The sequence below is a fragment of the Bos grunniens genome, chromosome 8 (assembly GCF_055505025.1).
Source record: "Bos grunniens cultivar Pamir isolate PY7600 chromosome 8, Bosgru_T2T1.0, whole genome shotgun sequence".
In the NCBI taxonomy this organism is placed as follows: Eukaryota; Metazoa; Chordata; class Mammalia; order Artiodactyla; family Bovidae; genus Bos; species Bos grunniens.
Window position 1 is genome coordinate 62,664,804 of NC_141172.1, and position 27,529 is coordinate 62,692,332.

Here is a 27,529-nt window from a genome sequence, read left to right on the forward strand (position 1 = left end):
TTACTAGCGTGTGAGATGAGTGCAATTGTGCAGTAGTTTGAGCATTCTTTGCCATTGCCTTTCTTTGGGACTGGAATGAAAACTGACCTTTTCCAGTCCTGTGGCCACTGCTGAGTTTTCCAAATTTGCTGGCATATTGAGTGCAGCACTTTCACAGCATCATCTTTCAGGATTTGGAATAGCTCAACTGGAATTCCATCACCTCCACTAGCTTTGTTCGTAGTGATGCTTTCTAAGGCCCACTTGACTTCACATTCCAGGATGTCTGGCTCTAGGTCAGTGATCACACCATCGCTCACACGCTAGTAAAGTAATGCTCAAAATTCTCCAAGCCAGGCTTCAGCAATATGTGAACCATGAACTTCCTGATGTTCAAGCTGGTTTTAGAAAGGGCAGAGGAACCAGAGATCAAATTGCCAACATCTGCTGGATCATGGAAAAAGCAAGAGACTTCCAGAAAAACATCTATTTCTGCTTTATTGACTATGCCAAAGCCTTTGACTCTGTGGATCACAATAAACTGTGGAAAATTCTGAAAGAGATGGGAATACCAGACCACCTGATCTGCCTCTTGAGAAATTTGTATGCAGGTCAGGAAGCAACAGTTAGAACTGGACAGGGAACAACAGACTGGTTCCAAATAGGAAAAGGAGTTCGTCAAGGCTGTATATCGTCACCCTGCTTATTTAACTTACATGCAGAGTACATCATGAGAAACGCTGGACTGGAAGAAACACAAACTGGAATCCAGATTGCCAGGAGAAATATCAACAACCTCAGATATGCAGATGACACCACCCTTATGGCAGAAAGTGAAGAGGAACTAAAAAGCCTCTTGATGAAAGTGAAAGTGGAGAGTGAAAAAGCTGGCTTAAAGCTCAACATTCAGAAAACGAACATCATGGCCTCTGGTCCCATCACTTCATGGGAAATAGATGGGGAAACAGTGGAAACAGTGTCCGACTTTATTTTTCTGGGCTCCAAAATCACTGCAGATGGTGATTGCAGCCATGAAATTAAAAGATGCTTACTCCTTGGAAGGAAAGTTATGACCAACCTAGATAGCATATTCAAAAGCAGAGACATTACTTTGCCAACAAAGGTTCGTCTAGTCAAAGCTATGGTTTTTCCTGTGGTCATGTATGGATGTGAGGGTTGGACTGTGAAGAAGGCTGAGTGCCAAAGAATTGATGCTTTTGAACTGTGGTGTTGGAGAAGACTCTTGAGAGTCCCTTGGACTGCAAGGAGATCCAACCAGTCCATTCTGAAGGAGATCAGCCCTGGGATTTCTTTGGAAGGAATGATGCTGAAGCTGAAACTCCAGTAATTTGGCCACCTCATGTGAAGAGTTGACTCATTGGAAAAGACTCTGATGCTGGGAGGGATTGGGGGCAGGAGGAGAAGGGGACAACAGAGGATGAGATGGCTGGATGGCATCACTGACTCAATGGATGTGAGTCTCAGTGAACTCCGGGAGCTGGTGATGGACAGGGAGGCCTGGTGTGCTGCAATTCATGGGGTTGCAAAGAGTCGGACGTGACTGAGTGACTGAACTGAACTGAGAACTGAAGTGTTCTAGAGTTTTAAAAAAGATGTTTATTTTTCTAATTTCAGAGTTGGTACAGTTGCTTAAGGAATTTATCAAGGACCCAGACTGTCTTTTATTTTCCTCTTCGTTATTCCTAGTCATGGCCATCATCCTGATGTTCACAAGATGGCTGCTGCACTTCTAGGTATTGCAACTGTGTTCCAGGCAGAAAGAGGATGAGAATGTGGTATGTCTGTCTCTTCTTTATGAGGAAAACAACATCTTTCCCAGAAGCTCTACTTGGTAGACTTCTGATTATATTTCTTTGGCCAGAAATCTGTCACATGACCATATCTAGGTGCCAAGCCTGGGAAATTTTTAGTTAGGTGAACTGCTTTGCCAAAGGAAATGAGGATTCTGTTATAAAGTGAATGTGGGAATGGATGTAGATTAGGCAACTAGCAGTCTCTGCTCTCTACTTGAGAGAAAACATCTTACATGAAGAATGATGAAAAGCAAAGCAAGCAATGTACTCCGCATACAGATGGAGAGACAGTACCGTGTAGGGACTAGAGTGGGAATCTCTAAGTCTTAGCTCTGGAGGAGACTTGCTGGAGGACTGGTCCTCACTTTCTTCCCCTTTAAATCACAACGCTGGAGGGAACAATCTGTATTTCTTTTTGAGGGCCTGTAGACACTGTGAAGGGAAGTCACATCATAGATGCTTCATGTGCAAGAACACATTTAGACCTTAGAGCAAATATATGAGTCAGTGTCATTATCTCATTTCACACCAGGGTGATGTAAAATCTCAGAGAGATCGGGTAGAATGCACAGATCCTACACCTAGGAAATGGCAGAGCCAGAGTTTCAGCAGAGCCTTCCTTCCATTGCCCACCCTATTTCAAAAGGTGAAATAAGCACATGCATTTTTCAAATTGAATTTTAAGGTCACATTTCCTAAACCAAGTGTCTTTTAAAGCGTGACCTGGTGACACCGGCAGCTAAATCCCCTGGGGGTTTTTATTACAAATGCAGACTCCTGGACCTCCTTCAGATGAACTGGAGCAGAACTGAAACCAGGAATCTGCATTTTAAAAGGCTCCCCTGGTAATTTGGAGACATTTTAAATTTGAGAACCATGGTTATAAACTTATAATTTATCATTCCATTCTAATGTAGTTTATTTATGGATCTGTGGCTCATGGAAATTTCCTCCACATATCAGGAAAACAAAATTTAAAAATAGTCTGTTTCTCCTTCTTGTTCCTCAGTTTCCTAATAAACACACTCAATTCCATGGAAAATGTGAAGGGCCTGGAAGTGTGTCACAGAAGATATCCCAACACTGATTAACTGAGGCTCTGCAAGGCAAAAGCGTGGATTACTATGAACGTGAATGCTGATTAGAATCACACAGAGCTGGAATAGGATGGGCAAAGGAAATGACATTACTAAATATTTACTATGTTCCAGACACTGTTCAGACACATTACGTCATTTAAGGGGCCTAAGACATGTGATTTGATCCGTTTTATTTATAAATGGGGAAGGTGAATTCTTATATTTCCATTTTAGAGATGAAAAACAATGATGAGAGAAAAACAATCGCTTGTCTGAGATAAATCATTCATTCATTCACACAGTAAATATCTCTTGAGTGTTTATCTTAAGTAAGATATTGAAAGTAGAGCAGCAAAAAAAGAAGTCTAGAGACTGCAGGTGTCACAAAGTCCTGATTGACCCACCCAGTCTCCATTGAAGAAGCCAGAACTGAGAAAGCAGATTGGGGCTGGACCCTGGCAGAACAGGCTCTCTGGGCTTCGCCTGCCTGCTGCAGGGAGCTAAGAACAAAGCTTCTTGCTGGTGATCTCAGGCAGCCCCAGAGAGCAGGCTGTGACCTTGGTTCCAACAGTAGCTACCTCCCTGGTTAGGTGGTCTGGTGTATGTATGCTTGCTAAGTCGCTTCAGTCGTGTCCGACTCTGTGCGACCCCAGAGACGGCAGCCCAGCAGACTCCCCCATCCCTGGGATTCTCCAGGCAAGAACACTGGAGTGGGTTGCCATTTCCTTCTCCAAATACCAGCTTCTTACTTGCCCAGAGGAGAGGAGCAGGTGAGGGGTCCAGACAGAGAGTGTATCAGCAGAATTTCAGAGGGAAGAAGGGGAGCCCCCAAGTCTTAACATAGTCTCTCACTAAAACTTGAGAGATAGATATTATTTCCATTTTATAGATGACAAAATGGAGGCTCAGAAAGGTTAACTGGCTTGCTCAAATAGGTGTTCAAGCCAGAAGGGGAATAGTGCCCATCTCAGATCTCAGTTCCAACACCCCCACCCTGCCCCTTTACTACTCAGGAGGGAGGTCTTCACAGGCTTGTAAAATGCTCACCCCGGTAGCCCTAAACCAATTTACAAATCGATAGTAGAGGCTGGTTCTGATTCCTGCTACCAAGGTTTATTTAATTCCAGGTTCGAATCACACAGAAAATAAAATTTTCTCCCTGAAAGGTTCTGTGGAAAAATGTTCTCTGTTCTATGTAACAGCCTCCTCGGCTGTGTTTGTGTCTGAAGAGAGGACTAGTCTGACAGGAAGAATTACAAATCTGGAGCTCATTTTGGCGTCCCAGAGGAAAGGTGGGTGGAGCGTCTCACAGTAAATTAGGAATTCAGAATGAAAACGTAGCTGAGTTTATTTAGGTTTCTAGTGACACCTCAGAATTATTGTGCAGGCGTGTCAGAGGCAGCTCAAAGTAATGACTGCTCCTCCTCCGCTCTCGGGGTGCTGCCTGCTAAGAAGAGGAAATCCCTCTCCTTGGGGGATGGGGGTGGGAACCTTCCCTTTCTCACCTGGATCAGGAAGGGAGAAGGGGAAAGGAGTGTGGTTTGGAGTCCTGTCTGGCTCAGCTCCGAGTTCCGGAGAGGGGCGGGAGTCAATTCGGGGGTGTGTCTGAGCTCCGGATCTGTGTCTGAGGCGGGGACCTGACGCCAGGATTTGGGGACTTTCTTTAGATTTTTCTTTTTTTTTTGCGGGGTGAGGGTAATCTAGGTTTGGGGGTGGACAATGACAGTGGGAGGAAAACAGGAGACTGGGTCGTATCTGAAAAGCTGAGGTAGGATCTTGGGGTGGGGGGATGGTGTTGAAAGTTGAGGCGTGGATCTGGAGAGGGGAAGTTGAAGCCTGCCCGATGATACTAAGGATGTGGGTGAATGTGTGGGGGATTGACGGTGCAGGACTGTAAATTGGGGTCAGGCTCAGTACCAGATCTTAAATGAGAAGAAAAAAGGCTAGAAGAATAGAGCTTCGAGCTGCCACAGCCTTTTTCCGAAACCGACTCACACCCAGACACACCCATCGTCTAGCCCTCGCCCTCTGTGGCTGGAGGTAAGGCTGTGCCAGGCTCGCTAGACCCTGCCCCCACCCGGCCTTTAGCTCCCAGCGGCTCCGACTGGGGCAGGGGTCTGTCTCTTCAGCCCCGGGGGAGTCTGGGGGCGTGGCCAGTAGCCCGGAGCCTGCGGCTCCGGATTGGCATCCCAGCGGGCCCGTGGGCGGGGTTTCGGGTTGGGTCCCGCTCGGCAGTTCGCAGACGGCGGGGAGGCGGGGCCGGCGGGAGCCCTGCAGCCAATGGACTGGCAGCCCCCAAGCAGTTACAAAGGGCCGAAGCGAGGCCGCCGCCGCGGCAGGGGAGGTGGGGCGAGGCGAGGCTTGTTGAGGCAAGGCGGCGGCCGGGCCGGGCCGGGCCACAGGCAGTGGCGGCGGGACTATGGAGGCAGCGGCCGCTACTCCGCGTCCCCGGCTGTTCCTCCTCATGCTGGCGGCGGCGGCCACGCTGGTCCCGGAGGCAACGCGTGAGTAGCGGCGCGGCAGGGCTGGCGGGAAGCTTCGGGGCGCGCGGGCCGGGCCCGGCCTCTGGCTCACTCCTTCTCTTTCTCAAACATGGCGCGGGGCCGGGGGCGCAGGTGGCGGCACCCGGGCCGGGTTTTCCTGGTCTGGCCGCCGCCTCGCGAGCCGCGGGCGGGCAGCGGAGGCGGGACAGAGGCGTGGATCCGAGCGCGGGTGAACGTGCCCGGTAGCCCTCAGCCGCCGCGGCTGCTGGCTCTTCGCGGGGAGGTGGCGTCGGGCGAAGCCGTCCGGGGTCCGGGGCTGCCCTCTGGGGAGCGAGTGGGCACGGGCCGAGGGGCGGAGGGTTTGAGGCTGGCCGAAACCGGCAGAGTTGGGGCTGCTCCCCGGTTCCCGCGAGGCGCTGCGTGGCGTTGTCCCAGGCACCGCACCCCGAGCGAGTTGGTCCTCCAGGCTCCGGGGGCCCGGGCGGGGTTAGGGGGTCGGAGGAAGCTTCCAGGGCGGGATGTGCGCTCTGAGCCTCCAGGCCTCCCCCAGCAGTGGGAGGGAATGTGTGTGGCAGAGACCCTCGGGGTCAGCGAGGCCTTCTTGGCCTTTGACATCGGCTTGACCCCGCCGAGTGGGGCTGCTTCTCCAGCCGGGGGTGGCTTTGGAAGAGGAGCTGCTGCGAAGCTTTGTGTGAGGACAAGGAGGCACTAAGATGTGTGGAATGTTTCTTCTTTCGTGCGTCTGGGGAACGCTGAAGTGAAATCCACTCACCAGAAGGCTGCGGATTGTTTTGGTAGTAGAAACTTGAACGTTTGCTCAGTCTGCAGGGTTTGGAATGTTTGAATGGAAATGACTCTGAATTGATCAAATGCTTTTATTTCCTCGAAGGAACATCGGTAGAGAGATTCCATTTCTTGAGTGACAGTAGTTTGAATCGGTTGTCTGCGTAGCTGGTTTTCGAGGGACAGTATTTGTTACGTTTTCCAAAATATTAAATCAGGATGGGGTATGTGGTCATCACCTACCCAATGGAAGGGGGAGTGAAAAACTTTGTTAGCATTCTAACTGTACTACTAGAAACTGAAACGCAGGGCCTTAGTGAAAGCAACTAAAATAAAGTGAATACATTTTTATTTCTCTAATTGAACACAGAATGTTTTAAAAACATTTCAAGACTTAGGGTGCCAGTTATTATTAATAGCTATTGTCTTTTAAGAGCTTATTATGATACAGATGCATAAAGTACACCAAAGTACATTATCTGATCCTCACAACTAAACCCTAAGGGCTGGTGGCGTTTGCTCCATTTTACAGAAGAGAAAACAGGTGTGGAGAGGATAAGTACTCAATTGCTAAAAGCTGGATTTAGGATTTGCAGCAAAGGTTTCAGGGTTTCCAAAACCTATGCACTTTAATATATATATACCTGTCTGGCATTGCCCATATTCATTTTTAGATTTTTGTACTCAAAATTAGAAAAACAATTTGGCTTCTTTCTGACTCCAAGTACTTTTTTTTTTTTTTTTTGGCCACACTGCATGACATGCAGGATCTTGGTTCCCCCTGCAGTAGAAGCGTGGAGTCCTAACCACTGGACTGCCAGGAAATTCCCTTCGAGTACACTCTTATAGTCCCTTTAGGCTAGGCCTACCTTTGAGGAAACAGTGCATTTTTGACATTGCCTGAGAAGAGGGGCAAGAGAGATATGTGGATAGGTAGGAGAATCAGTATAATTATGCATCAAGCATAAGTAACATTTCCACACCACTAATTAACTCAAATAGCATAGTTCACTCTTTTCCACTTAGCTTAGCACAGAAAGTGTTCATGTATTCAAATAACAGAATTGAGCTTACTGTATACACAAAGCATTGCCCAGTTCATGCCCTGGAGGAGCTTACAGACTACACTGGCATGCATACAATACAAAGCTGATCCAGGCGCTATTATCCTTAAGTCTAGACTACCTCAGCTGGTCTGCCTGCTCTCCTAGGTTATGTTGATGTTTCCATTCATCCTTTCATACCTTCTGAAGAAGCTCAAATGCTTTTTAAAATTTATAAATTGAGGGACTTCCCTGGTGGTCCAGTGGCTGGGACGCCGAACTCCCAATGCAGGGGTCTGGGGTTTGATCCCTGGTCAGGGAGCTAGATCCCATGTGCTGCAGCTAAGACCCAGTGCAGCCAAATAAATACACAGTTTTTTGTTTTTTTTTTTTCTTTAAATAATTTGACCTTCATTTTTAAGAGTCTGCAGTTGTTCCTTATTGTCTGGGTATCAGTTTTATATTTTTCTGCCCACCTTCTGCTCTGTCCAACATAGATTTCTTTGGGGAAATTGGTCCCTTGTCCTTGGTACATAGTTTAGTACCATTATGTTTACATAGATTTCCCATGTGAGAATGCTTTAGCTTCCTGTCATTTTGTAACTTTTTCTTGGAAAACATGCCCAAGCCCAACTATTCTTTACATTAATGCCTCTTGAATGTATCTTCCTTTCTTCATATGCAGCTATCAGGTTTAGTCCTGCCTATTATCCCTCAAATCCATTTGCTTTCCAGAGTTTCTCTCACCTAGGCTCTTCTGTAGGCTGCTGCCAAGCTAACCTTCAGCCATCCCCACAAGGGGGTTACAAGATTTCCCATTTGTATTCAGTGCTTAGAGCAGTAACTTGAGGTTTACGATTAGGGCCATTTCTGTATCCAGCTAGAGACCTCGCATCCTGCTACTGCAAACCCTCGATTCCAGTGTTTTCTGTTTTCCCACCCACTCCTGACTTTTCAGCCTTTTTACTACATATTTAATTTTGCCCCTTTTGGGAGTGTGAGAAGTTTTTAGTCCTGACTTCCTATACTGGTTTAGTTTGTGAACTATTTGCCTGAACTGCATAGAACTTACACTTTGTGTTTCTGTTTCTACCACCTTACACTGTCACTTAAATATTCTCTTGAACATGTTATAAGTACCCAGAGGGCAGGGGTCATGCATTTAATTTCCTTTTGGTCTTAGAACCTAACGCTATATTTTATATTCTGTTCCATTTAAGTACTTGTTGATTAAATGAATTCTATTTGACTAGAGTATTCCTTTAGTAATTATACTGTTATATGTAAGTACAGTTTATACAGTATTGCGAATTCTGTGTATAATCAGAAAAGTCATGTAACTTCTAGTTATGCAGAAAACGGGGATGATACCTACTTTGCCTAGTTTGAGATTGTGGAGATTGAATGAGAAAATGGTATTAGAGTTTGAGGTTGCTGTTTTGTATTGTTATTAATAGGAGGGCTGATGTTCAGCCAGAAATTCCCACTGGGCCACCTGTGTTTTGATTGGTCAGACATCCTTTCTGATTGGTTGATCCCACTGTGGTGCTAGTTGTTAATACTTTTAATATCACCCCTGCAGAGAGGCATCAGTATTCAAAGAGGGAAGTGAGTAGTCTAGGCTGAAGTGACTGGGGGAGGGAGACTTCCTGGACACTTCAGGACTTAAACTGACTTTGAAGGGTAGCTGGAATTCATTGAGGCAGAGTGGGGGATGTGATTAGTGTTAAACTGTGTCTTTGTAAACTGTGTCCCCCAACTCCCCTAGGGCAGGAAGCAAAAGCTTTTATTGTCTGGCTGGCAAATTACTCTATATTTATAATTTTCTTATTCTAAAATGTGGGGTTTCGATATATTAACCACTGTTATTTATTCCCCAATTCTAAAAATTCTCTAATATGTGATTGAAGCAGAAATGAAATATAAGTGGAATAAGAGAGAATAATGTAATAGGATACCCACTAGGGCTAGGCATTCGAATGTTGAAAGTCATAAGTCATTCACTTTACAGATGGAAAAACATGGGTTAGGTGAATTTTTCAGGATAGGGAAGAACCAGAACAGGAATTTTGATTTTTCTGATCCTGGATCTTGTGTCCTATATGGCACTTTAAGATGTGAAGGACTTGGATCAGGGAGGAACAGAGTTAATGAAGTACTTTCCTAAGTGAAGTTACCTTGAATTTCACAGAGCTTAAGAAAAGTGAATTCTGAAAGTGGGAGAGAGGGGGAATAATTATAGGTTATAAAGTCCTCAAGAGAATGTCAGTATCTTTTTTATACTGCTGGAAAAAAATAAAAAGAGGACCTGGTGTAGTGTTTGTTGATTGAGAAATGTAGACTTACTAATTTGGAAGAAATTTTGGGTTAATTGAAGTGGGGTATAGGCCTTGTAGTACATGGTGGTTAGGTTTAGAATTTTAGATGAACTCTTTTTTAAAAAAAAAAAACAAAACATTTTTTAATGGGTAATACATTGTAAATATGTTTTATTTTTATTTTGTTTTTTTTTCCACTTGGCCTGCAGCATCTTAGTTCCCTGACCAGGGATTAAACCCGTGCCCCTGCAGTGGAAGTGCAGAGTTTTAACCACTGAAACGCCAGGATCTACTTTGTTGTTGAAATTAAATGGGGAACTGATATGTTAAAAATAATCAAAAGGGAAACCAATTTTCTTGTGGGGAAGGCTGCTCCTGTGAAGACTTTAGATGAAAGCTCCTAGGCCTAATGGGAACAATTACCTGAACTCAGTACCATTCTTATAGTAGTGCTGTATTGTATCAGATATGTTCATGTCTAATGAAGTGGGTTTTGAAAATGCCAGTATCCAGTGGATTGCCCTTTTGATGTGAGAACATGTCTTTTCAAACCACAGAATCCTCTGCACATGTCAAAAAACCTCATGCCTTTTGCTGTTCTTTCTTGGTCATGGATTGCATAATGCAACTTTCTCTGAACAGACAGACTGTGGTTTGATATCATGTGATTGGGTCACATCTTTGCTTCCTGGTTCTGGAAATCGAGGGCAGATACTGGCATGTTTCTTAGAAATTTTCGTGCCTTGTCCCATAAAACTGGCTCAAGAAAACTTTTGGGATCTTCTAAAAATGTAGGTCTTGACCCAGCCTAACTACAATACTTAAGGTAACATTTAATGCCTTTCTTAATGTAATTTTCTCAGTATCAAATCCAAGAGTCTCCATAAATATTAAGATTTGCTGCTACTCTGAATTAGATCCAGGTTTAGCTGTACAGTTTCAGTCCAGATAGTGCAAGTAGGTTTCTTACGGTTACCTTTTTCTGGTATGAACTTAGGATTGATTGACTTCTAGGCTTTTTGCCTTAGAAACTTTCTCAAATGCTAGAGGAGTAAGCCTGATTGGTTTTATGGGTCCAGTTTTATAGATCATATCTGGCCTTTTGAAAGCTGCTTTCTCAGTTTGGCAATCTGAGAGCAATAAACATTATAAAGAATGATTTATAAATTAAATTATGACTTACAGGATATACAAACAGGTTGCTTTGACATTTCTCAAAGGTTTAGTGGGCCTTGCATCATCTTATCAATCTGAAAGGAACATATTTTAAGAATGTGCCAGGAATTCTACCTGCCTTGTCTCATTTAATTCACATAACCAGCCATAGATGATAGCTATATAATAGTACAAAAACTTACTATGTACCAGTTAATTTCCAGAAGAGTCTTTTTAAGTCCATTTGTTCCCAAGTCCAGTGACCAGTGTTCCGGAGATAACTGTAGATTTTGATGACATTGGTTTTAAGCCAGGATTCTTTTCAGTTCTCTTAAATATTTTTCAAAGATGTTAACATTTGTCATTCATATTTTAATCATAAACACATTTGTAAAAGGAAGACCCTTCACAAGGAACAGATAATGATTAACAGTAATCCAACCACTGAGACTCAAATGATTGTGCATTAATTACCATTAACTCCATCTGCTTGAGTAGGCAGAGTTGTCTGCATTTTGCTCAGATTGGAACTTAGTTTGTATTGATGAATGTTGGTAAATAGAGCTTCTGTGTTTCCATTTTACAGACCAGGAAACTGAGGTCATGGTGTTAATGAATGAAGCCTGTATTTGAGCTTTTCAGAGTGTGGACTCTTGCTGCTTTCATATACAGTAAATACCTTGTTACGGTCACTGTGTCAGGAAGGATTTTTTTTTTTTAAACCATGAGAATTTGCTTCACTTTGTCTTTATTATGGGATTCCCTGGTCTTTATTGCAGTTCGCCTCTTTGAAACTACAGGTTACTCAGATCTTGCAGTCTTTGACATAGATAATTTTAATTTCTCCAGTGAGTCTAGTGATAATTGATCACTCACTATTTGTGTTGATTTATTTATATTCATAGCAAACTCTTATGCTTCTCAAATTAACATAGGCACAGACCTGAAAATTTGAGTCAGAGAAAACAAAAAAGCTATCATTGTCCATCATTAACATTTGGCTTATTCTTCCCCCTCCATACATTTTTTGTATAATATAAACATTCTTTAATCATTCCATTTTAGTAGTTTATCAAAACTAATAAATATGTTTTTAAGATGGCAGAACTTTGACTTGAAAAAGAAATAGCTCATTTAAAATAAGCACATATTTAGTAATGGTCAACACAGTGGAAATACAGAAAAAGAGGCACACTTGCTTTCAAGGAGTATGATGCTGGGGTAATAATGATGAATCCAGATTCGGTAATAGAACTTCAGGGACTGCTTTATAGAGGTTATAGGACTTGATCTCGGGCCTTTCAGGACAGGGACGGTTTAGACAGGCTGAGGGGCAGAGGGAAAGCACTCCTGGGTAGGGGAAGATGATGTGAGTGAAGAAGGAGCCTGCTGAATTTCAAGAATTTAAGGGGAGGAATGGAAATTTATGATGTTTACATTATGGGTAGGCTCAAGAGAATTATGAGCCTTGAAAATCAGGTGGATGGTTTTAATAATTTAATGTGGAAAAAGAATGTCTAATTATACCAAAGAGGAAATGGAGCAGGGTGGCTACCTAGGAGTTTTGGAGTAGGTATGATGACCTTGGGAATGGCTTTGTGACATTTCAAAGAAATAGGAGGAGTGGGTAGTAGGGCATTTGCATGACTGTCCCTCATGTATCTGTGTGGCTTCCTCCCTCGCCTCTTCTATGTTTTTGATCACATGTCACCTTTTTCCCAAAGAGGCTAACCCTGACCACACTTCGTAACTGCCGTTATCTTTTCTTTTTCTTTTTTTTACACTGCCTTCTAAAATACTGTTTATGTATCATACTTACTAATTTACTGTGTTTATTGTTTCCTTCTAACTACTAGGATATAAGCTTCATGAAAGTGGCTATTTTTGGTTTGTTCATCAGTTTATCTCGAGTGCAAAGAAAGTGCCTGGTGCATCATAGACACTCAGTAAATATTTATTGAATATTTAAGGAAGTAGCTCTTAATTGTAAAAAGGTGGAGTACTGGTTTTTAGAAGGACTCTATGATATAAAAACAAGTGATTCCAGGGGTTTTTATATCTAGATAATTCCTTTAACTAGTAAGGAATTTGGTGAGAGAAAGATTGAAGAGAAGTGAATTCTGGTTTGAGCATGTTGAGTTTGAGGTGAAAATAGGATAGGTAAGTGAAATGGTTCAGTAGGTGGAATCCATAAAAGACTGAAAAATGGTTGGAATGGGAGAGCACCTTAGGGAGAGAAGTGATATCAGCATTTGCCTTCCATCTCATTCTTGTGGATTCTTATGCCCCCCAAACCACCTTAAGTATTTTGACCCTGAATTCCTAGCTTAGATCTGGAGCCTTGCTCAGTTCATGTTATATTGTTCTCCTGGGTTGCAGGTCCATATTTAGAGTACCTGGCAGATAGCCTGATACTGATAAATATTCAATAAATGAGACTTATTATACATTTAGATAAGTGGAGGAATGTCTTTTGGAAGAGGAAATATATGTCTCTGTAATGAAGAGTTATGATTAACTGGTAGACGGAGAAGCAGATTTCACTCAGTATAAGAAAAGACATTATATCAATGGGGAGCAGTCATAAAGTGAAACATTACAAGGTACTACGTTCCCTGTCACTGGAAATGTTCAGGCAGAGGTGGTAGGCAGAGAAAACCTCCTGTCCAGAAGTTGTAGAAAACATTTCTTGCATTATGTGAGAGGATGGAATTGATTATATCCAAGCTCTTTTTCTACTCCAGAACTCTGTACTTAGAGTTATAGTCCAGGCTTCCGTGCTGTTTTTAGCCAGCGTACAGGCTCTCCACTTCCCTAGCATTCATGACTTCAAGATGAGCACCTTTTGTAGCTTACTGTTTGGGAAAAATTGATTCAGTGCTTGGCTTGTCCTCTGGCCATTTTCCATAAAAGGATTTAGGAAGCTTGAAATAAAAATACATTCAGTAAGACCAAAGCTAGTGATCAAAAAGATAAGAACCAGTAAGTAAAAGGGGAAAATAAGGAGAACAATTAACCATAACTTTTTCACCTGAGGAAAGTGTTAGGAGTAGAGCTAATAATTAGCTTTGAGTTTTCTAGCCGTGAGGGCCATACGGGAACCTGAGAGCTTACATAGACCTCATTGCCTATAGTTGAGAACACATGAGGAGGCTGCCACCTTCATTAATAAAAGTGCTCCCAAATATGAAGAGTGCAAAGTAGGGAGTAGCTTCAAGTGGTAAGAGTTCCGTGGATCTGGCAGCCCTGACTCTTGTTCTCAGCCTCCCTCTCTAACATGCTGGAGCATTTAGTTTAGTGCTGCTGCTACCATTTTTCTTCTCTACTCTTAAGGACACGCTGCTGCTGCTGCTGCTGCTGCTGCTGCTAAGTCACTTCAGTCGTGTCCGACTCTGTGCCACCCCATAGACGGCAGCCCACCAGGCTCCCCTGTCCCTGGGATTCTCCAGGCAAGAACACTGGAGTGGGTTGCCATTTCCTTCTCCAGTGCATGAAAGTGAAAAGTGAAAGTGAAGTTGCTCAGTCGTGTCCGACTCTTAGCGACCCCATGGGCTGTAGCCTATCAGGCGATTCCAGTGGAAGGACTGATTTAAGACTGGAATGTTTAAATCAAGCTTTCCCAAAAGCTAGAGGATAATGGATGGAAAGCAACATAAAACTGTTCATCCTGGTTTATGAAGACTTTGTCTTCAGATCCTTATCTTTGGGCCTGTCTCCGTTTGGCAGACAGAGTCTGAGTACTGCCACCAAATGAACAGAGCCAGATATTTACCGCTCTTCCTACAGGCCCAAGACAGCAGGGTCCACAGAGTGTCTTTGCTTGGGTTTCTTGTTTGAAGAGCTGCCTCCTTTCTGGGTGATAAATTATAGGAATGATAACTTCCTTTAGGAGAGACTGCACTTACCTGGAGATCATGGTCTTACATGTGTTGGGTGTATAGTAACCTCAATATTCATGTAAAAATGTAAAAAATGTAAATGTAAAAAAAAAAGATACACATTTTACCATAAGTTGCATTTTTTGGTTAGAGACGTGATTATTTCACTGGAGAAAACAGTTTCTCCATGCTCTTTAGCAGAATCTATTATAGAAGTCTTTGTATAAGAAAGTGAAAGTCGCTCAGTTGTGTCTGACTCTTAACGACCCCATGGACTATATACAGTCCATGGAATTCTCCAGGCCAGAATACTGGAGTGGGTAGCTATTCCCTTCTCCAGGGGATCTGCCCAATCCAGGAATCAAACCTAGTCTCCTGTGCTGCAGGCGGATTCTTTACCAGCTGAGCCACCAGGGAGGCCCAAAAGGGCTTTGTGTAAGAGGCACTGGGAAAAAAGGGAAGAATTTGGGTTTATCAGTTTCCATGACTTGAGAAGACCACTTTCCTTGCTTATTCTGCAGTTGCTGAGTTACTTAGGCCTGTTTCAGTGTTTCCTTGTTTTAACCAAGAGGGCTGAACCTCCTTATTTTTGTTCGCTTGCTTAGGATAACCATTCCATCTAGACTTCCTAGGTGTGACCCTCACTGATTACATAACAGTGTATATTTATAGTTCTGGGACACCTTGAGCGGGTGTCCTGTTACACTTCTCCCATGTAAGATCTTTCAGTATATGGAATACAAATAGCTCCCATGGGAAAAAGCAAATTTTTTTTTTTAACTGGAAATGAGGACTAATATACATATTTGGGACCATTGAACATGAAAGAGATAGTTAAACCTGAAGAGGAATATAGAGATAAAAGCAGTAACAGTGGCTTTTCATTTATACACATGCACGTGTGTGCGCGCACACACAATATGTGTATGGGGCTATTTTTTTTTCCTAGATGTATTCATTCCCAAACCAAACCATAATGTGCTCTAATTGAGTCTCTTTGTTTAGCACATGGCTGTTGATTTGAGTACTTGCTCCAATTGAAAAACTGACATTTAAATTTTGTTATTCAGTGTACAACAGATTTAAATAAAAACACCAAGATTGTGTATTGTAGATTTCCTTCAACATAATTATATGTAATTATTTTACCAAAATAAACAAGTTAATGTAGTTTTAGCTATTTTATCTCACTTCACATTTGGAGAAAAATTACAGAGCAGGGGTTAGAGTTTGCTCATGTTTCTCAATGAGGAGAGCTAATTTCTGATTGCTAGTTCCAGCTGGTTCCACAGAACCAGGCACAGTTGATGCTGGTCAGAGAGCACTGAGCACGAGGAGAGGAAGTGCAGTGGAAGTAGGCCGGGCTGGCTGCATGTTGCTAAAACAGGTGATCGTTTTCATGAGTGTGGTGTCTCAGCAATTGTAAGGAACCTGTGAAGATTAACTGAGATTGTACTCCTAAGCTTGGAGCATGCCTCCTGGCACTTAGAAAACATGGAGTAAATGATAGTTATTATTAAGAAAATTGTTTTTCATAGAATCGTAGAAGTTTTAGACTAAAGAAGGACCATGAGACCATGATTATCATTTTGTCTAACTCTGTAAGTGAGGAAACTGAAGCTCAGACATTATGTGGCATTTCAGGATAAGCAAAATGATTTCAGGATAATAATTCAGCTAACGACTGAACAGGAATCCAGCTCCCTCCTCACTTGCAGTTTCATTTAGCATCCCTTTTCTGACTCAAGCCTCCATTAGGGAGAATGATTTTTTTTTTTTTAATGTCTAACTTTGTGGAAGGGTTTTTTGGTGTGGTGTGCGTGCTCAGTTGTGTCCACCTCTGTGACCCCAGGGACTGTAGCCTGCCACACTCCTCCTCTGTCCATGGAATTTTCCAGGGAAGAACACTGGAGTGGGTTGCCATTTTCTACTCGTCTTCCTGACCCAGGTATTGAACCTGTGTCTCCAGTGTCTCCTGCATTAGCAGGCAGATATTTTACCACTGAGCCACCTGGGAAGATTTCTTTAAATACTATCAAATCAGACCCTTAACAGATAGATGCATAGATGGATAAATAATGATAAAATTAATATAACAAAATAGTTGTTATGGAATTTATATGGTAAGTATAGAGGTGTTCACATTTCTGTCAATTTTTCTGAATGTTTGAAAATGTTCATAATGTTGGGGGGGGACTAAAAAAAATTATATTATCTCCTCACCCCACATATCTGTGTCTCTGAACACAGACAAATCAGCAGTACTTGCTACAGCCAAAGGAAATAAAACAACCGGGGGACCAGATTCCTCTGGCGTGCACATTCTAGGCCCTTTGCTTGACATCCTTCAGTGAGTGAGAACCACAGGTCTGTCTCACATATTCCTGTTCTTTTCTTTCTTTACTCTCCCTCCTTTCTTAAATTGCAAACGTTGCAGATTTGAAAGTGCGCACCAACGAACAAGCCAGTTGGCACAGTTAGCACTGTGTATGACTTTCCTCTATTTTTCTTCTTTCTGTTGTTTCGCTTTCTCACTTTGCATGGTAAATTTAACTTTTGTTCTTTTCTTTCTTGTTTTAGTTTATAATCTTGAGTATTTGTTCTTATATATCTTTCTCCCCAAGACTGCAATCATTTCTTCTACCTTATCCTTAAAACAAAACAAAACAAAACAAAACCCAAACATGGCCTCATCAGTATTCTTTTAGTTCGGGCCTTTCCACTCTTTCCCATATAACACTTAAATTTCTCATGTAACACTTAGATTTTAGATGCAGCCTACCCTTTCCTTATGGTAGGAGAAGGGGAAGGAGGGAGTTTTAATAAATTGGGTTTTAGGAGTCAGGGGATACTCTTAAAGGGTCAACAGACTCAGAATTAGCTGTGCATTGCAAACAGATGGTGTGCCCTAAGGAAATAGCTGCTCTAAACAGTTGGGTTCTTGCATCTAATTTAGCTTCGAGATCCTGGAACTAGGAAAAAAATTTTCATGGAGCAAATAGAGTGAGTGAAGTCGCTGAGTCGTGTCTGACTCTGTGCGACCCCATTGACTGTAGCCTACCAGGCTCCTCCGTCCATGGGATTTTCCAGGCAGCAATACTGGAGTGGGCTGCCATTTCCTTCTCCAGGGGATCTTCCTGACCCAGGGATTGAACCCAGGTCCCCCACATTGCAGGCAGATGCTTTACCGTCTGAGCCACCAGGGAATCCCAAATTCCCATGGAGCAAGTGGGAATACTTAAATATGAACCATTTTAAACCACTGCTAGGGCCTAGGCACTATTGACTGGCGTGTAGGCATCATAACTCTGCCACCGTTTTGTATGCTGCATACTTCTGTAGAACATAGTTCTGTGCTGTGTCTTCTATTCTCCAAAGGATAAGCAACATCAAGCCTTAACAGACTCTTACCTTTTAATAACCAATCCCTACTAGAGTCCTTCAGTAACCAAAATGCTTCTAGCAATTTGAAACCTGTATTCCTAATGCTGAGTCTTGGGACTCTAAATTTTGAGGTGTGAAAACGCTATTGGGTTGAATACAGTGCATCCCCAAAGCTCCAGTTTTTAAATACACATAATTTAGTCTTAAAAGAGTAAGTACTCCTCTAAAAGAAGTCAGCGCTAGCTGCTTGAAGCCCACAGATTCCGAAGGGTAGAAACATTATGACAATATACACGTAATAAACGCCTCTCCATTTTGGCTGGACTTTTCTGTCTGTGCTTGGTTTGGTCCAGCTATATTTCTTTGCTGCTGCTGGTAAGTCGCTTCAGTCGTGTACGACTCTGTGAGACCCCACAGACAGCCCACCAGGCTCCGCCGTCCCTGGGATTCTCCAAGCAAGAACACTGGAGTGGGTTGCCATTTCCTTCTCCAATGCATGAAAGTGAAAAGTGAAAGTGAAGTCGTGTCGGACTCTTCACGACCCTATGGACTGCAGCCTACCAGGCTCCTCTGTCCATGGAATTTTCCAGGCAAGAGTACTGAAGTGGTTTGCCATTGCCTTCTCCAGGAGACTCTAATTAGAATTGAACTGCTTTCTTTGATATTTTATTTGACAGGAGAGATGAACATTTCAGACAAGAGAAGACAAGAACATTAAATTGTGGTTCACCAAGTCTCAGATTTCTAAAGTATTTATCATCCCTCTTTTGGCTAAATTCTGTTGTTTTTTCCTTTGTTTTGCAAAGGGGTGGGAATGACATAAAACTAAATACCAAGAGACTGAATTAAGAGTAGAAAAAAAAAATGTGATTATCTCTGTGGAGCAGGAAATAGAAAGGGTTGAGTGTTGGGGAATTGTTACCTTTTGTCTGGGGGAGGGGGAAGGTGGATAACAGTCTTGTAGAACTATTTGACAACCTTAAGCTTTATACATATACAACTTTGATCAAAATAAAATCAAAGTTAATGATAAACATATGGCAGTTGTAAGTTCATGAATGTTTAGTAAATACAAAGGTTTGAATTCAAGAAAACAGATTATTAGATTAGAATTATACAAACACAGAGGTCTGCAAATCTAGCATACCTTTCCAGGAGACACTTAAAATGACATCAAAGGTTGAAATAATGAAATAGAAAAAGGCAAATCTGGTGCAAAAAAAAAAAAAAAAGTAGATATGGTAAGATTAGTACCTGACAAAATTTAAGCTACAAAAGATATGCAGATGACACCACCCTTATGGCAGAAAGTGAAGAACTAAAGAGCCTCTTGATGAAAGTGAAAGAGGAGAGTGAAAAAGTTGGCTTAAAGCGCAACATTCAGAAAACTAAGATCACGGCATCCAGTCCCATCACTTCATGGCAAATAGATGGGGAAACAGTGAGAGACTTTATTTTTTGGGGCTCCAAAATCACTGCAGATGATGACTGCAGCCATGAAATTAAAAGATGCTTGCTCCTTGGAAGAAGAGCTATGACCAACCTAGACAGCATATTAAAAAGCAGAGACATTACTTTGCTGACAAAGGTCCATCTAGTCAAAGCTATGGTTTTTCTAGTAGTCATGTATGGATGTGAGAGTTGGACTATAAAGAAAGCTGAGCACTGAAGAATTGATGCTTTTGAACTGTGGTGTTGGAGAAGATTCCTGAAAGTCCCTTGGACTGCAAGGAGATCCAACCAGTCCATCCTAAAGGAAATCAGTCCTGAATATTCATTGGAAGGACTGATTTTGAAGCTGAAACTTCAATACTTTGGCCACCTGATGCAAAGAACTGACTCACTGGAGAAGACCCTAATGCTCAAAAGGATTGAAGGCAGCAGCAGAAGGGGATGACAGAGGATGAGATGGTTGGATGGCATCACCAACTTGATGGACAGGAGTTTGAGCAAGCTCTGGGGGTTGGTGATGGACAGGGAACTCTGGTGTGCTGCAGTCCATGAGGTTGCAAAGAGTCAGACACGACTGAGCGACTGAACTGAACAAAAGCATTAAAGGGAAGAAAAAAGATTTTATTTTGATAGAGGTACCATCTTTCAAATGTCATGAATCTTTATGAGCTAATAAAATATTGTCCAAGTACATAAGAGCAGAACTGTTAAAAATGCAAAAAGACATTAATTCACTGTTTGTAGATTAAGAAAACAGTATTTGAATAACTAATAACATAATTATTCCAATTTCATAATCATTAATAATCTTGTAAAAATAATTCTGCAGTTTTCCAGGAAATTGATGATTTGATAATATGGAAATCTACAAAGAAAACTCAAATTAAAAATTAACAACCCCTCTAAAAAAAAACCCCAAATCAATCATGTATCTGTTGGAGTTGTAAATTACAAACCATTTAGAAATGAACAAGAGTTTATCAAACCTAGTGGGAGTGTCAGTAAAGGAATCCCCAAAGGAAAATTTGAAAGTGAAAAGATTGAAAATCAATCTGGAGACTAAGTAAATACAAACAAAATAAGGATTTAGAAAAAAAATTAAGAAAAACAGATTTGATACATAAAACTCCAAATTAGTTTTTGTAGACACGTTATTAAAATAGATAAATATTTGAGAACTCTAAAAAAGAAAATTTTTTATTTGGGCTTCCCTGATGGCTTTCCTGGTGATTCAGGTGGTAAAGAATCTGCCTGCAATGCAGGAGACCCAGGTTCAATCCCTGGGTCGGGAAGATCCCTGGAGAAGGGAATGGCAACACACTCCGTTATTCTTGCCTGGAGAATTCCATAGACCGAGGATCCTGGTGGGCTACAGTCCATAGGGTTGCAAAGAGTCTGACACAACTGAGCAACTAACTCACTTTCAGAAGAAAAAGAGGCAATATAGAAACATGGCAGAGGGTATGGGATCTTTTTGTTGAGCTGTAATGTATTTTAATGGAGTCCAGCTTCAGGTTTTTTTCTTTAAGGTGAGTGCTTTTTGAATCCTATTTGATTATATTTCTGGATTCAATGTCTTGAAAATGTTTTTCTGTGTGTTTTCATCTAAAGGGCTTCTTATTTTACCTTTCGCATTGAGATGCAGTCTGTTGGGAGTTGATTTTGGTATGAGATTTTTTTTTTTTTCCATCGAAAAAATATGTATCTCCAGTTGACCCAGCACTATTTGTTGGTCATGCCTGCCTTTTCCTAGTGCATTATGTCGTTACCTTCACTATAAATTAAGTAGTTGTATGTGAGAGTTATATGTGAGAGTTTGTTTCCGGAATCTCTATTCTATTTCATCGTTCTGGTTGCCATTGTGCCAATACTGTATTGTCTTAGTATTGTACTGTTATAATGGGTCTGGATATCTAGTAGTGCAGGTCTTCCAAAAGCATTGTTTTTCAAGATTGTTTTGGCCATTCTTGGGATGTTTTTCCATATAAGTTTTAGAATCAACTTATCAGTTCATACACATACACACACCCCAAACTGTAGCATTTTGATTTGATTTTGTCAAATGTACAGATCACTTTGAAGAATATTAACATTTTACAGTGTTGAACTGTCCAGTGAGAAGACTGACATGTTCCTCCATTTATACATAAATTTTTGTTTTATGTTTTTCCTAATTTCTATCAAGTAATCTTAAAAATTTAACTGGAGGATAATTGGTTTACAATGTTGTGCTGATTTCTTCTGTACAACAGTGTGACTCAGCTGTTAGTGTGCATATATCCCCTCCCTCCTGAGCCTCCCTTCCCCGCTGCATCCCACCCGTCTAGGTTTTCGGGATACTGCGCTGAGCTCTCTGTGCCTGTATGCAGCTTCTCACTCGCTCTCGGTTTTACACAAGGTAGTGTTCACGTGTCAGTGCTACTCACTCAGTTCGTCCTACTTTCCTTCACCTGCTGTGTCCACAAGTCCAGGAAATAGGTCCAGCATTACCATTTTTCCAGATTCCATACATATGTATTAATATACAACAATTTTTTCTTTCTTTTTTTTTTTGATGGGACAGAATAAAATAAGTTTTATTTTTATATTCAACTGCTTTCCCTCAGACGGTTGCACAATAACGGGTAGTTGGTGGGATGCGAATCAGATCATTTTTAGACAGCATTTTCAGCACAATCTTTATACAGAACAAAATACATTTCTCCACATTGTTCTCAGTCCAGCAGAGCCCAGACTCTGGGGCTGTTGTTTTTAATCCTCAGTGGAGACTTCAGGCTTTGCTACTTAGCACATTCTCCAGGGCTCTAGTTACCTGATCAGCACTGAAGTTGTTCAGAGAGACATTCTTCTCTTGGCCAAATGCGTAGCGGGCCCAGAGCTTGGGCTGCACATCCGAGCACTCGCAGATTAGGATGGGCAGGTCGGGATTCGCTTTCTTCAGCTCCACATAGCGTTTCTCAATGAAGTCCCTGACGCCCTGGCTGCCAGGCCAGCGCTGGCACAAATGGATACGAATTTCACGAAGACCCAATTTGCCTCGGACCCCACGAATCGCTGCAGCCGCCGCCATCTCGGCTAGTACTCAATCATCCCAATTTTTTTTTTTTCTGACTCAGCTTCACTCTGTATAATAGGCTCTATCAACTGATTCACATTCGTTCATTTTTATGGCTGAGTAATATTCTACTGCATATGTACCATAACTTCCTTATACATTCATTTGTAGATGGACATCTGGGTTGCTTCCATATCCTGGCTATTGTAAATTGTGCTGCTGTGAACATTGAGGTACATGTGTCTTTTTAATTATGGTTTTCTCAGAGTATATGCCCAGTAGTAGGGTTGCTGGGTCATATGGTAGTTTTATTCCTAGTTTCTTAAGGAATCTCTGTACTGTTCTCCATAGTGGCTGTATCAACTTACATTCCTACCAGCAGTGCCAGACATTTCCCTTTTTTCCACATCCTCTTCAGCATTTATTGGTTGTAGATTTTTTTGGTGATGGCCATTCTGACCTGAGGGGATACCTCATTATAGTTTTGATTTGCATTTCTCTAATAATGAGTGATGTTGAGCATCTTTTCATGTGTTTACTGGCTATATGTATGTTTTGAAGCTTTCACTATGAAAGTCTTACATGTTGTTCCTAGACACTTGATTTCTTTGGGTGCTTTGTGAATGATTTATTTTAGAATGTTTGTTTTCTGTTTGTTGCTGGTTTAAGAAAAGGTGACAACATTTTGTATAGTGACTTTTTTGTTTTGAGTAGGTATTGTTTCATCCATTTTTTTGTTGATGTGATCTATTTACATTTTCCTAAACTGCCTGTAACTCTCTTATTCCTGAGTCTATGTACAGTATCTTTATGTATGACCTCCTTTACTTCTTTAGCCTTGCATAAGCCTCAGTTCAGGTGTCTTCTTTGAGATGTCTCCCTATTCTGTGCTCCCTCAGCACTTTGTCTGCATCACCATTTGTCAGCTGTGTGTGTGTTCTTCACATTACCGTGAGAGCTCCTTGAGAGCACGAGTCTCATCCTCGTCATCTCTGTCCTCCTAGAGGCACATTCTTTCCTCCTCCACAGATGACACCATTTTCTGTTCTGGTAAAGTGTGTTCAGGCCTTACTCTCTGCTTCTGAAATTACCAGCTGCACAGACCTTCGCCTCATATTCAACTGTGGCTCCAGTAGGTCTTTTGCTGTTTGCTGGCCCAGGTGTAACTCTCCTCTGTCCTCACTTCAGAGGCAGCCAGTGGGTGGTTACCACCTCTTCTCACCGCAGTTGTTGCATACTTCATTCCCCTAGCCCAGAATGACTTGTCACTTCCATTTAGTGACATTCATCATGATATCTTGGTGTCTATGCAACCAACTCACAGTGTCTCCTACAGTTACTCTTGCTTTCCAAGTGGAAGGGGTTGAATCCTTTGTCTTGTCCTACTTGGGGGAGGACCACCTTAGATTATCTGATAACCCCCCTTTTTTTTCCTTCTTGTGGTTTTTAGAATAAATCTAGATTATATTGCTATCACTCTTAGGGCACCCCTGTTTCCTCATCTATAAAATAGTTATTGTCACTCTGTTAAGTGTCAGTCACTCAGTCATATTTGATTCTTTGCAGTCCCATGGATTGTAGCCCACCAGGTTCCTTTGTCCATGGAATTCTCCAGACAAGAATATTGGAGTGGGTAGCCATTCCCTTCTCCTGGGGTCTTCCCAACCCAGGGATTGAACCCAGGTCTCCTGCATTGCAGGCAGATTCTTTACTATCTCAGCCACCAGAGGGTTACTATCAGGTAATTATCAATTGCCTTCCCAGTATGAACGTTTTACGATTAATGAGTTGTGATTCTTTATCATTAGGGGTATTATATGTAAATGAGTATACACACTTACTTGTTAATTTGGCTTGGAACTGCAAACATGGTTCCATGTACTTACTTCTCACATGCTGTGGGAGTGAAGTTCTTGGACTAAATAACTTTGCTCAGGCAGGCACATTGATGAAAAACTGAATGGATATTTGTGAATGGAGTGAGAAATAGCTACCATGAATGCTGAGTGTTGTGTGTGCGCGTGTTTATATTGTCAGTGCTGCCTCCTAGAGCCATAAAAAGGTTTGTTCTGATTCTCTGTCCAGCATCTAGAACAGGAACTGACACGTTGTAGTGATAAAAAATGAGTGTATAAGTGAATTTTTTGAGCATTTTATTATGTGCTAGGCACTATACTAAATATTCTGTTACCTGATTTAACCCTCAAACTTTCTGAGACTGCTATTGTCATGCATTTAGGAAACAGGCTCCAAAAGTTAAGCAACTTAGAGGCTAACTGGCAGAGATAGGATTCGAACATGAGGCTTTTTTTTGTCTCTGAATTCCATGAAATTAACTACTGTATTCTTGTAATACCCACTAGTCAACATAAAATCCAGTAAGAAACTATAAAAGTGTGTTTAGATTGAGGAAAATAAATTCATTTATTTTTAATCATTCACCATCATAAATACAAGTTTGTCCACTTTTTTTCCAAGGGCTAGAGTGAGGTAGAGTGCACACATCTGCTCTGTATATTAACATACCCCCCTCAACTCATTGAAGTGAAACAAAAATAAGATTGCTTGATAGGAATGAAATTATAATCACATGGTATACAGCTTCAGTAGGATGATTATTTCCCTGTCCTTAAACATACTTCTATAAATTATCAGCCTTAAAGGCTATACAGTATTCCGCTAACCCTGTTGTCACTCATATAGATTGTTTTCAGCAAATGCTGTAACAAACATCGATGTGCTTATATCTTTGCTATCATCTGTTGTTTCCTTAGACTAAATTCTAGGAAGTAGAATTAATGAGTTAAAAGATGCAGACTTTTAAAGGCTCTTGCTATATCTTTGCAAATTATTTTCAAGAAAGAAGTCTTGAAATTGACATGAAGTGACTGTATTCCTCAGGGTTAAATATCCTGAGTTGGAGTTTTGAAGACAAAACAGGGAAAGGGGATGGAGTACAGAGGGGCACATTAAACATTTTTTTGTAACTTTGAGTAGATACAATACATTCATTTTTCAAAATTCAAAAAGTAGGTTTATAGTGAGAAGTCTCCTCCTGCTCCAGTCTTCTGGGTACCCAGTTCCCTTCTTTGGAAGGCAGCGTTACCTGTTTCTTTTATAGACTTCCAGGGAGAAGAAGGGGGTGACAGACAATGAGGTGATTAGGTGGCATCACTAACTCGAACATGACTTTGAGCGAACTCTGCGAGATAGTGAAGGACTGGGAAGCCTGGTGTGCTGCAGTCCATGGGTTGCAAAGAGTCAAATAAAACTTAGGGACTGAGCAACAACAAGAAAGGAGATACTTTGTAACATTTACAAGCCAATATATGTATGAATTTTCCTCTCTCCCTTTTTTAGCACAAATGTTGTTACTATATCAAATTCAGTGTTATGCACTGTGGATTTTTACTTGATACTCATTGGGGTCAGTCTTTGTGTGGCTGCATGATCTTCCATCTTATAATGATTTTACCACTTCTATTGATAGATGCATAGGGAAGATTATAGTCTTGTAGAACTGATGAGGACATTACCTATTAGGTAAGTATATGTAAGCCACTTTACACATGTATGAGTTATCCATAGGCTACATTCCTTGTGAACCGGAGGGTATCTTCATCTGTAATTTTGACAGAGCCAGCTCGTCCTCCATTTATATGATGAAAGAAGTTATTCTGGGCAATGAGTAGTTACATCAAATGGACCTAAGAGATATCTACATGGGAATTTTGGACAGTTGAAAGGAGAGCACTGAGAAATGGGAAAAGGACTTAAAAAAAAATGACGGTAGTAAGGTAGAAAGTGGTAAGAGAAAATTTGCTTGTGTGGCCATTTTATTGAGGCCCTTTGGGTCCAGAAGATCCCCTGGAGGAGGAAATGGCAACCTATTCCAGTATTCTTGCCTGGAAAATCCCATGGACAGAGGAGCCTGGCAGGCTGCAGTCCATGGGGCCACAAAAGAGTTGGTCATCACTGAGCAATCAAGCACACACTGCTAGTAGCAACCGTCCATGTAGTAAGGAGATACTGCTTGGATGTTTACTTAAGAAACACATACTAGATCTCTCCTGTGTACCAGGATCTTGGTACCCTGAAGATGTTAAGTTGAACTAGGTCAAGAAATGAAAACCTAGATACTTAATGTTTGATATAACTTGTAAGGTAATAGAATCTTACTGTTTAAAGGATGGTAGAGTTTTAGACTAACTTTTCGTTTAGTACAGAGGATCCCTACTTCAAAAAATCTGACTTGGTCATTAAGCCTCTGCTTAAATATCTCTAATGACAGGGAAGTCATAACCTTTTGAGCAGCCAAGTCCATTGTAGGGAGGAGCTGCAGTTATAAAGTGACTCTTTATGAAACAAAATTTACCACATCCTGATCTCATGATTTGATTTAGTATTGGAGTAAGAGAAATTGACTCAGTTGCTACATCTATAAAATGAGGTTGTCTTCACATGTGTGGTATCTTTCAGATCAAACTTTGTTGAATTAATTCTTTGATTCTCTGACTCATTTACATGGCAGATTGATATTCAAGTAACGCTTATGATTACTTGTTATATTGGACATTTGTGGGATTTTGTGCCCAAAATCTCCCTCTGTCTCCCCCATCACCATGGCTACAGTTAACAGTAAGTGCTGTTGACTCTCTCTAAATCTGTTCTTAAACAGATTCCCCAAATCTGCTAGGCAATTATCCTGTACTTGTGCAGTTTATTTTGAACCTAAACGAAGGCCTTGGTAGTTAATTGCCCCTATTAAATCTCATCTTGCCATTCAGGCAGCGTTTTCTTAGCATACGTTTCCTCTGATACTAGTTAACGTTATATCAGCTAATTCCATGGAGCTTTGGAGACTAGAAAATGCAAGTATTGTGGAAAACCAAGTATTGAGAATTTCAAAGTACCCGCATTCATGTATTGAATTATATAAATGATGCTTCTTAAGTGCTTTAAAGGTGGCAGAAGTAAATGGTATTTATCTGAAGAAATGTTTGGATAAGTAAGATTTTTGTTTTGAAGCCCAACATTTGGGACTGAAATGTTATCCATACTGAAGGAGAACTTACTCTCACAACGTGTGGTGCTGTTATTTTTAAC

General features: G+C 41.5%; 1 protein-coding gene and 1 pseudogene across 11 annotated transcripts in view; one reads left to right on the forward strand and one right to left on the reverse strand.

The window, feature by feature from the left end:
* Positions 1-5,028: 5,028 nt before the first annotated feature.
* The window catches only part of TGFBR1 (transforming growth factor beta receptor 1), a 75,365-nt gene continuing 52,864 nt past the window's right edge, over positions 5,029-27,529 (forward strand). For 8 of the 10 annotated variants that reach the window (XM_086416056.1, XM_086416057.1, XM_086416062.1 and 5 more), the window contains exon 1: positions 5,029-5,376. In XM_086416056.1, coding sequence (XP_086272182.1) covers positions 5,292-5,376 — 85 coding nt within the window. In that variant the 5' untranslated portion in view covers positions 5,029-5,291. The remainder of the gene's footprint in view (positions 5,377-27,529) is intronic. The other 2 variants (XM_086416059.1, XM_086416060.1) reach the window with 2 other exon arrangements.
* Positions 22,033-27,221, reverse strand: LOC147367235 (NADH dehydrogenase [ubiquinone] 1 alpha subcomplex subunit 2 pseudogene; annotated as a pseudogene). The gene has a single exon (XR_015169957.1). The product of XR_015169957.1 is annotated as an NADH dehydrogenase [ubiquinone] 1 alpha subcomplex subunit 2 pseudogene (transcript).